The sequence below is a fragment of the Musca domestica genome, unplaced genomic scaffold (assembly GCF_030504385.1).
Source record: "Musca domestica strain aabys unplaced genomic scaffold, Musca_domestica.polishedcontigs.V.1.1 12, whole genome shotgun sequence".
In the NCBI taxonomy this organism is placed as follows: domain Eukaryota; kingdom Metazoa; phylum Arthropoda; class Insecta; order Diptera; family Muscidae; genus Musca; species Musca domestica.
In genome coordinates this window covers 14,563,747-14,577,712 of record NW_026712155.1, presented here as the reverse complement: position 1 = coordinate 14,577,712, position 13,966 = coordinate 14,563,747, and the positions used below count along the sequence as shown (strand labels likewise).

Sequence of the window (13,966 nt, the reverse complement as noted above, 5' to 3'; positions counted from 1 at the left end):
AGCCAAATATGCTCTTTATGTATTTCCAGCCTAATTTTTAATGCACTATTTTAAAATTAGTTTTGAGTGAAATTATATAAAAACGTTTCTTTAAACTTAATTATTTGTACAAATTATGTGGAATAATTGTGTTGTGTTGAAACAAATTTTGGCGATGCCAGTACCTAATGCATCTGCTTTGAGTATTTGTAACACGATCCCTTGTGGATTGCACTGTGATTTAAAAAAAGAAGAAGAATTCTACTACCAAAAATGCATCTCTTTGTTTACATGCACAATTCTCTCAGTGAGAGAACAGTGAACAACACGTGCAAAGGGAAACAGGCAGACATAATTAAAAAAATCATATTTTTATTGGAAAAATTAATAAATAATGGTACAAAACAAGAAAAATATGAATAAAAAGGTAAGTAATGTGACCATGAATATAATTAGCATAAATTACAATGTATTTTTCTGCAGAAGGGTGGAAAAATGCCATTGAAATCGGTAGAGGAAAAGGTAAATAAACTTAAAAAGGCTGAGATTGCTGTGGTCGACGATGAAACGGAAGATGAAGAAATGCAGACACCTGACACCGAGGGCTATGATTCCATGATTGAAAATGGAACCAGTGACGATGATAGCGAAGAGCAGGAAGCAAGTGAGGACGATGGCAGTGGTGATGATGGTTTCTCTGACAAAGAAGAAGAAGAAGAGGAACCTTCAAAAAAATATGAAAAAGCCAACAACAAACGCAAGCAGGAACAGGTAGCAGCGCAACAGCCAGATACTAAAAAGCTTAAGAAAGCTGGCGTTGTGGGTGAAAAAGTTAAACCGCCCACCTTGGAAGAAATTAATAAACTGAAGGAGACACGAAATTTATTCCACTCAAATTTGTTCCGTTTACAAATCAAAGAAATGTTGGAAGAAGTCAAGATAAAGGATAAATACAACAATTACATCAATGGTTTTCTGGAACAATTTAAGACATTTGTAAAAGGCCTTAAGGATATGCCGGAAAAGGAAGATATGAACAAATTGTCGTTTTTGAAAAAGAGCTCCATTCAGGTGCCACTTAATTTGCCTGCCCTAAAGGTGGAACAACAAAAATTGTTCCAGTTTCAGTTTTTAAAACCCAAAGTTGAACCCTTCTTTATTGGTGCCTGTAATACCAAAACACTTTTGGGACCTCAATTGCAGGCTGACATTTGTGTTGTAATGCCGCCAGATTGTTGGCAAAAAGAGAACTATTTAAATCTGCAATATGACCAGAAACGAGCATTCTATTTAACTTATCTGACCCAAAAGTTGTTGGAGTCCAAAGTTGTGCCCGATTTGAAAGCAGAAAATTTGAAGTTTGTCTATTACAAAAATAATCCCTTGAAGCCATTGCTGGAAATAACACCCCCCGAATCGGCGGGTAAGAAAATAAGTCAAAAATTGGTCTTTCGAATTTTTGTTGCTGGCGATGAGAGCTCCTTTAAATTGAATCGTTTTGTACCATGGAACAATAATGTACGTTCTAGCCTATATGGCGTTGAGGAGGAGGCGGTGCACACTGCCACGCCAAGCTATAACTCAAATGTTTTGTTTGATCTCACAATGCAAGCAAATCAAAAATTATTACAAGAAACGTTTGAAAATCGAAAGAACTTCCAAGAGGGTTTCCTGCTGCTGAAAGTTTGGCTGAGGCAAAGGCAGTTGGATATGGGCTATAGTGGTTTTAATTGCCATATTATGGCCATGTTTATTGCCTATTTGGTGAAACAAAAGAAATTACACAATAATATGAGCAGTTATCAGGTGGCCCGTAATGTTTGGAATAATTTGGGTAAGCTACCAAGTGAAACCCTCAATTAAAGCCTTTTTTAAATATTATTGTTAATACCTTTCCAGCATTATCGAATTGGAATGAACTGAACAAGGGCATAAGTCTTTGCACTGGAAGCGGAAGTACCCCAAACCAACCCACAATTGAGCAGTTCCATGCCCATTTCAAAGTAGTTTTTGTCGACATCTCAGGATTCTTTAATATTTGCTCTAATTTGTCGGAAGATGTTTACAAACGCATCCAACTGGAAGCAAAGCTGGCCGTAGACATGCTAAATGATATGAAACTAAACAGTTTTCAATATTTGTTTATGATGAAGGTGCCTCTTTACACCCAAATGGACCACATACTCAAGTAATTTAGCCTTTTAAAATTCAGTTTCATTAGAATAACATTTGTTTTTTTTTTTTTTTTTTGCAGAATTAACAAAGCGGATGCTGTGGAACAGATATTGGAAATGCATGTCTCACCAGCTGATAAATATAACAATGCGGGATACACATATGCCTTGTTGTTAGAGACCATTAGCAAGTAAGTAAAATAATTCCGGAGAGAGTTACCAGCCTTCTAATGACTTCTTCACAATTCTAGACTCTTGAAAAAAGGCCTAAATAGAAGAGTGGATTTCTTAATACCTCTGGAGCAAGCAGTATTACCCTGGAACATTAACGAATCCCCCTCAGAGGCCTTGCAAGAACTCCACTTGGGTCTTATTCTAAATGCCGAAAATGCATATGAAATTCTTGATAAAGGCCCGGAATCCATAGATAAATCTGCCGCCGAATTTCGTGCGTTTTGGGGAGAAAAGGCACAACTGAGACGTTTCCAAGATGGTAGCATTACCGAATCTGTGGTATGGGCTAATGCCAACGATGATTTGGCCAAGAAACGTCTTATTGTACGTTCAATTGTCCTCTATTTGCTGCAACATCATTTCCAATTGGAACAAAAAGATGTTGAATATATTGCCGGGGAATTGGATGCGGTTTATTCGCTGACGAAAGGTTTCAAAATAGACAACTTTAAAAGTAAATACAAAATTCAACAGGAGACCGATGCTGAGGCCTTATCCCTGCATGTCATAAGGGAATTTGATGATTTGGCTCGCAAGTTAAATGGCCTAAAAGATTTGCCCTTGGAAATTGTGTCGATTGCACCCATATCGCCGGTGCTAAGATATTGTGATCCCCGGCCGGTGTTGCCGCAAGCCAGATGTATACAAGAGCAATTTTTTGCCAATAATGTGCAGCATGGCATTATACAGCTTGGTAAGTTTCGGCATGAAATTCCCTTTCTCGATTTGATGAGTTAAATGGGGTTTCTCTATTTCCAGGTCTCAGCGGCAAATGGCCGGGAGAATTGGCCGCTCTGCGTGCTTTGAAAACTGCATTTTACATACAAATTGCATCCTTGCTAAAAGAGCACCACAAGTTACTGTGCAAGGTTACCTATGATGGGGTGTTGGTCTTGAAACAAGGCTATTGTTTCAATTTGGAAATTGCCCATCCCAAAGAGGTGGGTTTGTTGAAGAAAGAGAAGACCGAAAAAGGCATAACAACACATGTAGACTGTCCCGAAAGTATTGCCTTGGAAAAGCGCCATTATATACTACCCAAGGTGGCGGGTGCCTTAAAGGCCCTACATCAATGTCATCCATCGTTTGGTCCCACAGTTATGATTGCCAAACGTTGGCTATATTCACAACTAATCGATGACGGTCAATGGCCCGAGGAGTGCACCGAGCTTCTTGTGGCATCACAATTCCTCAAGACATCATCGAAGTTTATAAGCAATTCACCACAAATGTCCTTTGTAAGATTTTTGCATTTGTTGGCCAACACAGATTGGAAAACGGAAATGTTTTTGATCAATTTCAATAATGCCATGCAGGGTGAGTGCAAAACAAAAAACACAAACCATGGTATTAAACAGGCACAGAAAATTTCTTGATAAAGGGGAGAGGGATGCGGAACTCTAAAAGGAATCTTTCTGTGTTTGAATACCGAACAAAGATTCTTTGAATATATCAAAAATTTGTATTTCCTTTACAGAAACTGAAATTCCCGATTTGGAACAAAAATTCAGCACCGACAGAGACTCGTTTCCCCCCTTGTGTCTGGTGACGGCCTATGATCGTCAACATTATGGTAAAATTTGGACCTCCGAACAATTACCAAATACACATGTTTTGGCTCGTGTTACACTGCTGGCCCGACAATGTTTGGAAATCATCGAATCTACATTATTAACCAGCGCAACATTCATAAAACCTGTACACATTTTTAAAGCTCCCACCGAGGGCTACGATTTGGTGATACAACTAAAGCCAGAAGCTGTATCCAATACCCTAACCTTTGAATTGGGTTCGCCTTTTGTGGACTTTACAAAACCCAATTGGCATATGCCTTTGGCCGATAGTAATTTCATGAGAAATGCTGTGCAAAAATTGAGGGTAAGCTGAAAGGTTAACAATTTTCTTTTATAAAAATTAACTCAATCCTATTTCTGTTTTTAGGAAGCCTATTCAGAATTTGCTGCCTTCTTTTACAATCCCTGTGGTGGCAAGGAAATTGCCATAGTTTGGAAACCCGATGCCTTTGAGTCAAAAGAATTTAAAGTAAATGAAGTCAATGGCTGTTCTTTTGTGGCAACTGGTGATGTGAAAAGGGTTCAGGCCAAAAAGGAAATTCTAATAGAAGATTTCAAATTCATATTAAAAGATTACTATCTAAGGATTGGTAGCGTTGATAGTGTTCGAAAAGCATCTTTCAGCAAATCTACAGAATTTTACAATGCACTGAGAAAAGAAAAACTAAGATATTTTGCCGTCAAAGAGCAGGAAGAGAAAACAGCGGCCGCCAACAAAAAGAACACAACAAAAATGCAACCGAAAAAATCCAAAACTTCTTTAAATTCCATAGCAACAACCTCAAAACAAATTAACAAAAAACAAAAGCAAAAACCTAAAAAAGCAAAGAAAAATTAGAAAATTCGTGTGAATAAGTTATTTTCCTTTATTTCTTTTTGTTAAAGTCTTGATGTGTTTTTTTTTTTGTAAATAGAGAAATGGATTTTACAATTACATTTGTATGTTCTTAAGAAAAGTACGAAGATATAAGCTTCTTTTGTTTCCTTTGTTCCCTGGCATCTTGACAGGTTGTGGTGGTTATTGATTCATGCGTTTGAGTGGCACAGGAAAATGAGACTTTTTTCGGGCATTTTGGGGTGGTTTGTTTTTCAAGACATGCCATTAAGTCCGTGGTAGATGTGCCTTTGGAATATGTAAAAGGGAACTGGAATAGAGTGAAAAATTACACTATGCTACAAAATTCATTTTTTTTTCAATATTTACGGGGCAAATCCAGCAGATTATGAAAGTAGAGTTGAAAAAAGAAAACACAGACAAAACAAGATTTTCTATTTAAAACAAGTACAAAAGCTGTATTTACCCTCCACCACTTGGAACGAAGTTGGCAATTTTCAAAAAAAAAAAAAAAAAAACTCCTAAAAATACCGAATGTTGCCGTTATTTTAGGGTCTATATGACGACGTGGACTTGCATAGAAAACTTTTGTCAGAAGCCATTACTTTACAATTTTCTGTCATAGGCTACAGGATCCATTACGAACTTCAAATACCAAATTTTAAACAATCCGGTGAATAATATCGCTAAAATCATCAAATTATCGAATATCGGGAGGTGCCGTTATATGGGGTTTTAAAAAAGTCGTGGACCCGCACAGAGATTTTTCTGTCATAGGCTGTAGAATCCATTACGAACTTCAAATACCAAATTTGAAACATTTCCGGTAAACAATGCCGCTTAAATTATAAAAATATCGAATATCGGGAGGTACTGTTATATGAGGGATATACGAAGAAGTGGCCATGCACAGGCAAATTTCTGTCATAGGCTGTAATATCCATTACGAACTCCAAATACCAAATTTGAAACAATTCCGGTGAATAATGCCGCTAAAATGATTAAAATATCGAGGTACTTTTATATGAGGGCTATACGAAGACGTGGACCTGCAAAGACAATTTTCTGTCATAGGCTGTAGTTTCCATTACAAACTTCAAATAATAAATGTAAAACATTTCCGGTGAAAAATGTCGCTTCAATCACCAAAATACCGAAAATAGGGAGGTATCATTATATGGGGGCCATACCAAAACGTGGACCTACACGGCCCATTTTTGATACCAAAAGTCCTGCAGACATAATATACATTGGAGTAAAATTTTTTATCAACCTACTTCATTTCGTTCGAAAGCTTGAGTGATTTCCACAGACGGACGGACACCGCAATATCGACATAGAATTTTAAGCTGTGGGATCTAAAATGTATATTTCGAGGTGTTACAAAGGGAAACTTAATATACTCTTCATACTATGGTGGAGGCATGGTTCAATTGTGTCATGGGTGGAGGGTATAAAAATGTATGCTGGTACATATTAGGTACACACACTTCTTTTGTTTAGAGAATCACAATTAAATTTGATCCAGAATAATTTTAATTCTGATACTTTCTCCAAAAAATGAAGCGTTGGACGTCATCATTCTAAAATGAGTCTTTGTTGGAGATTTTTGCACAAACTCACACAAAGTACGGACCTAACCTTAAAATGTATTTTTAAGTTTTGACGTTTTAACGTATTCTAGGACTGATAGTAGAATTTTATGACGAATCATTTTGTGGAATATTTTGTCTTGCTACGATCCCATTTAAGGGGAGTCTTTAACCATATTTTAAGAAAAGGAGCAAAAAGTCCCATTTGTTGACTCGCTTGAGGGTTAAAATATTCTAGCAAAATATTCCTCGTATTTTTATCTGTAATACTGCCAAAGACACTATATACCCAAAATTCAGGGATTCCGAGAAGTCTTAATCCGAAAACCTGCCCAAAGTGTGCAAGAGAGGTTACCTCTATTTTGGTAACATTTCAATGTAAACTTTCAAAACACCCATACGCGTGTCTTCTTTTTTAGCACTACTTTCATAATCTTCTGATCTCTCCTCATAATAATTTTTTTGTGTTGCACAGTGTTATCTTTCAAAAATTATAGACTTTAGCTATGAAAAATATACCTACAGGCATTTGCTTTGTATTACTGCATCTATCCCATTTCAATTGTTCTTCAATGGAATATTTTGCACCACACGGAGAGGTATCCATAGGTTGAGGATAAACATCGTTCGATTTATTTGTTACACAAATTATATTTGCCGCTCCACTTTTCAACACCTGCAGCAGATATTCCACCGACTGGGGATCAATGGGATAAACATTGCCATTTTGTTGTAATTTTTGAAAACTTATCAAACGAACATCTTCAATTTTTCGCATATCCTGTTGTGTGGCAATGTAATATTCATTGTCAACAACAAAGTGAACTGAAATGAGGGGTGGAGACGAATTAACTTGAAAAGAATAAATTATCTTTCGGCTTACCATAGGTGGGAGCCAAGGATTCTTCAGAAATCTGTACAATTTTCTTGGTAGAGGGAGGAGGATACATATTTTTTTGGGGAATTTTTTCCAAGAGAGAAAGGATTTTTTTAGAAATAACCAAAATTTTTATTTTGAATTTTAAATTTTTAATGACATAATTTTCTTAATAAACAACAAAGCCGCAATGAAAATGTTGAACAAAGAAACTCAAATATGTATCTAAGTTACTGTTCACACGTCCTGCAAAGTTTCAGTTTTGTGGGAATAGATTAATGGTATGTTTCCCTATGACGATACGAAAAATCCACAAGTTTGAGTAGCGACAACGTAGGAATAGTAAAAGCCCTTAAGTATCCATTCGCTTTCAAAAACTTATATTTATTTTCCAAAGACTTATAAGAATTCCTTTCCAATTTTAAGTAGAACTAGGTCCTTATGCCAGGTACTTCCAATTTAATACCCAACGTTTCTTCCTTTACTGGTGTTGCTGTTGTCGCTGAACCATCAGCATCTTTTAAGCCAAAATCTGGATAAAGTTTAGCCACCTGACCCAACGGTGTACACAAACGTCCCGAAAAGTCAGTACGTTTACTGCACTGTGAACGTTCAGCACTTGACACAATATCAAACAGGGATCTTTGGCCCACATTGCTGAAATTTCGCTTAGTTGCCTTTGATATATGACCAGTGCCCGAACTGCTGGTGTCCATGGAATGCGGTGGTGACAATGGGGAATCGGTTGTGGCTCTTATTATGGTCTTACCACTGGGATCACCTACGAAAATACACATGAACATATAATGTTGTAAATTTTCAACTGCAATAACTTACTTGTGGCATCCAATTCTGATTTAACGGTTGCATCACCACAGGCTGCCCTTACATTTTGTATATTCTCCAGTATTTTTTTATGATACGGTGTGGAGGCACAACTTTTTATGATTACCTCCAATTCAGCACAAAATAATTTATATTGATCCACCTTCTTGTGGCCTTTTATTCTGAAAAATTTAAAAATCGAATAAGGAAGCTTCTTTGGAATAACAAAATCTAAATTTACCTGTTGGCATTCAAATTTGAAAATGGCAATAACTCCCTTCTGGTCGAGGCCGTATAGAGATCATATATATTTTGTTGACATTGTATTTCGTCCGTTTTGTCCATATCTTCTTTGGCGATTTTCCTTAGAAAATTTGGCAACCAGGCTAGGGAACGTTGTAGATTGAAAACAATTGTCGTCGATAGGGTAAGAGGAAAGTATAACGATCTGTTGTACAAACGTTCCCGGGCAATGTGCAAATTGTCTTCTGGTTTGACTTTGGATTTTAATGGCACCAAACGGTGGGCTTTAATGAAGGCGGCAAAATCGGCTATGCGATAATCTGTTATACGGCCACCAGGACCCTCTGATATAGATGGCGGATCCTCCAGACAGGAACGGGTAATTTGCAGAGCATGTATGAAAATTTCTCCTCCGCGGGCCGACAACAAATGACTGGTGGTTTTACCGCCAGTTTTCCTGTAAAACAAAATAAACTCCTTTATTTATCTCACAGAATGCATCTTTTAAACAAAATTCCTTACCTTGGCATTTCCAGCAGCACAGAACGACCATTTAACAGGAAATTGATGAGACAAGATGAGGGCCTACTTGTCACATCAACGGGAGTAACACGATGTTGGGCCAAACACGGAGGACAAGCTGACATATCAGAGGCTCCACAACCGCGCGGTGTACACCATTTCAGTGTCACCGTTTCATATTCAGCCCCCTCTTTTATGCTAGTGGGTAGCAGAGCTTCATTGCCACATATTGCGGTGTGGGCATTGCGAGCATGTAGAATTTCCACATCATAATTTGCGCTGGAATTGGCGTTTTGTTCCTCCTGAAAAGACCATTTTTAAAAACCATATAACCATAATGCAGCACACATACCTTCATGGGTATCCCCGTCACCGTTGTACTGGCCAAATCATAATGACTCATTATCAAATGTGTCAACTTATTGGAAATCTCGGGAGCACTTGTTGTGTGAATTTCTGTCGACAAACATGGCGATAGATCTTTTTTCGCCCTGTTCGTTACCAATGTTTCCTTATTCATCGGCACCATATTGATTATGACCAAATGACAATGATCAATAGGTAAGATTTTCTTCTGTGCCATAGCCACAGTGTTCTGCTGCAGCAGGACATTGTGGAAAATATCTTCCAAGCTTTTCATACTCGGATTGTCCCGGGCCGATGTAATGCAAATAACCCTGCCTTTGTTGGGAATTTTCTCCAAACCTGTTGCTCCGGCCTCTTGATTCTGCATCAAAATCAATTGCTGTTCAGTTGGTTCAGCCAGCGCTTCTATGGCTGCCCTCAGACCATGTATTACAGAATAATCCGATGATTGGGGTGCATTCCATTGTGGCACACCCACCAGGGCCATGGCATTCAGCACATGCGACATATTTTGTGTGGCAAATTTCCATGTATTCACTATGTGTGCGGCCGTATCACTGACAATGAAACGTATCAACTTGCCGCGTGGAAAGAGATCCCAAACAATGCGACAATATTCAATGGAGGACTCCACCGAGGATGTCCATAAACTTTTACTAAATTGTAGATTTTGTTGTGATGATGCCGGTAGCGGCGGATCGGATGGATTATTTGACTTTCCCTTTAGAAAGTCCAGCGGCACATAATCTTCACTGGATATACTGAAATACTGGGTATGATCCAATACGAAAATGGTCTTTTGGTTTATATCGTACATCTTTGGGCTTATAAATTAAATTCTTCCAAGATTCCCCCACTAACAAACAACTAAAGGCATTTAGGCGTGTTAAAAATTACCGTAGTTTCGATCAAATTGAAAGCCTTGCTTCTTCTTGTCTCTGATGTTCCAGTTATTTCAAAGGTTTCGTTTACCCTAAAAACACATAGAAATCAAAATAAATTCTATGAATCTTATGAAATGAAATACTTTTCATCAATATTCAAATATTTTACCCTTGTTTGGACGTGCTTTGCTCGCATTGAAACGCGTTCCGCTTTTAGCATGCCTCACACAAAACTTCAGAGTCAGACCGAAAACAGAATAAACGTGTGGGCATTGGTATAGTGTGTACTCCACTTAGTTTTCGATTGGTGCTGTCGCCGGTAATGCTGGCACCGTTTGACTTTGTTCTTTAGTAGTCAGCTGTTCTTATGTTGTCGGCCGTTTTGTTTTGATTCCATTTGTGTTGTCGGCCTTTCCCTTTTGATTCTCATCTTTATTGAGATTTTCTTTCTGTGCTGTCTTTCTTTTCAGTGTTGCCAAAGTTCGAAGATTTTAAAAAAGGACTTATGTAGTCTAGTGAAACGTCAAAACTCTGCAAAAATGTAATTAATAATAAAAATAATGAATAAATCAAAGCTATTGCCTAAAATTTGTAAACATATTGCCACGGCCAAACTGCAGCTGTTTTTCAATAAGTTCATGTAACAAGATACATTTTACGAAGTAAATTTTTGCAAACTCTCCGTAAATCAACTATCAAAATTTGCTACACACGGAAATACACATGGAAAATAAAAGTGACAGCACATATGTAAAACCCTTATTGTGTGATAGCGGCTTTAGTTCATTGGCTCGCTTTTTCGACTAACTTAGTTCAATATTTTTATATTTGTTCAGCTATAATTTATACTTTTTCATCTTACGCTTCTTTGTTCTATTACAAAGAATCCAGCGGATGATTGAAGCCAGTAAAAATATCTTTTCTGGGAAACATACATACTTGTTGTCGTATTTGTACGCTTCTGTTTAAGGTGTAACAAATGCGACTCTTTGTGTCATGGCAACACTAAAATCTACTTGATTCACCAGATTCAGAACTATGAGTACTAAAAGTCGATTATTCGATTAATCGGCAGTCGACTTACATATCCCTAGAATTACGTCTGCTGTCACTCCATTATCACGTTTTTGCAGAAGAGATTTTTGTCGAAAATTCAACGATTTTTTCTATTAAAAACTAAACTTTAAACTCAAATTACGCTATGTCTTGGTTATTGGGAAGAAACAGGCCCCAGCAGCCCCAAGATGTGCCACCCAGTGATGGTGGAAATCCTGATGGAGCAACTGCCGGCGAACGTTCTGGGGATGCCCAATTGTCGAAGGCCGAACGTAAGGCCATGGAAGCTTATCGTTTCGATTCATCTGCCCTGGAGAGAGCTGCAGAGGCAGCCAAAACATTGGAAAGGTCAAGTAAGTTATTTCATCATCCAATCTTAATTGGTGTAATAATCAATTTAATCTTTGGAAGGGGTGGGGGTTGTATGTATGGAGTTCACACACAATTGCATAATCATTTGTGTGTGTACATGTGTATTCTTTTTGATTTGGGTAGCAATAGGAAGTGTTGAAAAGCTAATGAAATGTTTTATTTAAAGGACATGCCCGTGAAGCTTTGGAACTGTCCAAACTGCAGGAGGTTACCCGTCAACAGGAATATCAACAAAAGGTCAAAGAGTATGAGGCCCATATTGAACAGGCCAAGGTGGAGCAAAGGCGCATTGACCATGAGGAGAGACGGAAGACATTGATTGTAAGTAGCTACATTTCATATTAAAGGATACAAATTGAAATATTAATATTCGATCCCCTATAGGAAGAGACAAAGCAACAACAACAACGTGCCCAATATCAAGATCAGCTGGCCCGTAACGTTATGAAGATCAATTGGCCCAGCAACAGCGTGTCCAGGAAGAAAACTTGAGAAAGTAAGTCAATCGGAAATTAGATTGGAAATGTTTACATAACTCACTTACTTATCTTATTTTCCTCTAACAGACAAGAAGAAAGTGTGGCCCGCCAGGAAGCTATGCGCCGCCAAACCATTGAACATGAAATTGAAATGAAGGAAAAGAATCGCTTAAAACTGTTGGAACATGAAATGCGTGTCAAAGCCAAGGTTGATCGGGAAAATCGTGATATCAATTTGGAACAGATTCGTTTGAAGGCTCAGGAACAACGTACAACTATCTTGGAGGGTATCAAGTGTGTATTTCAAAGATTTATTTAAGCTACAAAATAGTTAATTACTGTCTTTTCTAGAACTGCCGGCACAGTTATTGGTACTGGTGTCGAGGCCATGCTTACAGATTGGGATAAAGTTTTGACGGCAGCCGGAGGTTTGTCATTGTTGGCTTTGGGTGTCTACGCCGCCAAGGGTGCCACTGGTGTAACATCACGTTACATTGAATCTCGCATAGGCAAACCAACATTGGTGGGAGAAACCTCACGTTTTGCAATTTTGGACGCTGTTCAACATCCCATCAAATATGTCAAGAAATTGAAATCGAAACCGGCTGATGCATTGCAAGGTGTTGTCCTTAATCCCAAACTGGAGGAACGTTTAAGAGACGTGGCTATTGCCACCAAAAATACTCGCATTAATCGTGGCATGTACAGAAATATCCTTATGCACGGTCCACCCGGTACTGGTAAGACTATGTTTGCCAAAAAACTTGCCGAACATTCGGGTATGGATTATGCCATTATGACTGGTGGTGATGTTGCCCCAATGGGCAAGGAAGCCGTCACTGCTATCCACAAAGTGTTCGATTGGTCCCAGACCAGTCGTCGTGGCTTGCTGTTGTTTGTTGACGAAGCTGATGCCTTCTTGCGTAAACGTTCCTCGGAGCACATTTCAGAAGATTTGAGAGCAGCTCTTAATGCATTCTTGTACCGTACATCTGAACAAAATTCCAAGTTCATGTTGGTATTGGCTTCAAATACACCCGAACAATTTGATTATGCCATCAACGATCGTTTGGATGAAATGGTTGAATTCACCCTACCCGGTTTGGAAGAACGTGAACGTCTCCTACGCTTGTATTTCGATAAATATGTGTTGCAACCAGCAGCCGAAGGAGCCAAGTGAGTTTCCTTTTGATTTACAAACGTTGATTAAGAAAGAACTAACGATTTCCCCCCTTTCCAGGCGTTTCAAATTGGAGCAATTCGATTATGGTGCAGCCTGTTCGAAAATGGCTAAAATGTGCGAGGGCATGTCTGGTCGTGAAATTTCCAAATTGGGTGTCTCCTGGCAAGCAGCCGTTTATGCCTCCGAAGATGGTGTATTGACGGAAAAAATGGTCTTGGATAGAGCAGAAGCTGCTGCCCAACAACACAAACAGAAGATGGCCTGGTTGTCGGAACAAGAACGTTTAGATCACAAATCTATTACAGGTGGTAAATCGAATTAGATTTTAGTTGCGATCTTCATTTACTATTTAGTTAGTAATATCACTAACCTTACAACCAACCTACAGTTTAACTTTAATGCTAATTAAGTTTTAAGTTTAGAAAAAAAAACACACTAAACAACACTGAGATAAAAGCAGAGCTTTCTGATGTCTGTAAATTGAAGCGAAAAAAAGAAGTACAAAACTGCAAAGCTTATAACTGCCATATCCCATACAGCCACTCAATAGACAGAAAAACCCAATTTGTACAGGGGACGTAATTTAAGATTTTATTACCGTTTAAATTACGTCTCCTTAAATGGGATTTGAAATAACACAGGGACTTCTTTTGTTTTGTAAATACTTATTCTTAGGTTTATATTTGTTGTTTAAGAATATCATATTTGTACGTATGCCTCCCACATTGAAAACAAGGACACGTCGTGTAAATCAGAAAGGCTTTGTTATCT

The 13,966-nt window shown here is 38.2% G+C and overlaps 4 protein-coding genes across 7 annotated transcripts; 2 read left to right on the top strand and 2 right to left on the bottom strand.

Moving 5' to 3' along the window:
* The first annotated feature begins 268 nt into the window (after nucleotides 1–268).
* Nucleotides 269–4,931, top strand: LOC101900111 (nucleolar protein 6). 2 transcript variants are annotated; one of them, XM_005189322.4, is made up of 8 exons: nucleotides 269–406; nucleotides 463–1,813; nucleotides 1,879–2,167; nucleotides 2,234–2,344; nucleotides 2,405–3,081; nucleotides 3,147–3,704; nucleotides 3,865–4,265; nucleotides 4,329–4,931. In XM_005189322.4, the coding sequence occupies exons 1-8, from the start codon at nucleotides 374–376 to the stop codon at nucleotides 4,797–4,799; spliced, it is 3,891 nt and encodes a 1,296-aa protein (XP_005189379.3). In that variant the 5' UTR covers nucleotides 269–373; the 3' UTR covers nucleotides 4,800–4,931. The 2 variants fall into 2 exon arrangements, with proteins under 2 accessions (XP_005189379.3, XP_058974266.1); XM_059118283.1 differs by having other exon boundaries at nucleotides 283–406; nucleotides 466–1,813.
* LOC131800675 (uncharacterized) lies at nucleotides 4,909–7,495 on the bottom strand. Of its 2 annotated transcripts, none has more exons than XM_059118285.1 (3): nucleotides 7,272–7,495; nucleotides 6,912–7,213; nucleotides 4,909–5,106 (listed from the first exon to the last, which is right to left on the bottom strand). In XM_059118285.1, exons 1-3 carry the CDS (start codon nucleotides 7,336–7,338, stop codon nucleotides 4,909–4,911), a joined length of 567 nt encoding a protein of 188 aa, XP_058974268.1. In that variant the 5' UTR covers nucleotides 7,339–7,495. The 2 variants fall into 2 exon arrangements, with proteins under 2 accessions (XP_058974268.1, XP_058974269.1); XM_059118286.1 differs by having other exon boundaries at nucleotides 4,961–5,084.
* A 133-nt stretch (nucleotides 7,496–7,628) lies between these two features.
* LOC101898737 (protein asunder) lies at nucleotides 7,629–10,419 on the bottom strand. 2 transcript variants are annotated; one of them, XM_059118284.1, is made up of 6 exons: nucleotides 10,275–10,419; nucleotides 9,208–10,223; nucleotides 8,856–9,157; nucleotides 8,332–8,790; nucleotides 8,103–8,272; nucleotides 7,629–8,046 (listed from the first exon to the last, which is right to left on the bottom strand). In XM_059118284.1, exons 2-6 carry the CDS (start codon nucleotides 10,036–10,038, stop codon nucleotides 7,697–7,699), a joined length of 2,112 nt encoding a protein of 703 aa, XP_058974267.1. In that variant the 5' UTR covers nucleotides 10,039–10,223; nucleotides 10,275–10,419; the 3' UTR covers nucleotides 7,629–7,696. The 2 variants fall into 2 exon arrangements, with proteins under 2 accessions (XP_058974267.1, XP_019894426.2); XM_020038867.2 differs by having other exon boundaries at nucleotides 9,208–10,194; nucleotides 10,275–10,417.
* Nucleotides 10,420–11,224: 805 nt separating this feature from the next.
* On the top strand, nucleotides 11,225–13,671 carry LOC131800674 (ATPase family AAA domain-containing protein 3A homolog). Its single transcript, XM_059118282.1, is given in 7 exon segments — nucleotides 11,225–11,514; nucleotides 11,700–11,854; nucleotides 11,918–11,969; nucleotides 11,972–12,029; nucleotides 12,100–12,306; nucleotides 12,364–13,188; nucleotides 13,253–13,671. Coding segments are annotated over 7 exon segments (1,770 nt in total). The 5' UTR covers nucleotides 11,225–11,306; the 3' UTR covers nucleotides 13,518–13,671.
* Nucleotides 13,672–13,966: the final 295 nt, after the last annotated feature.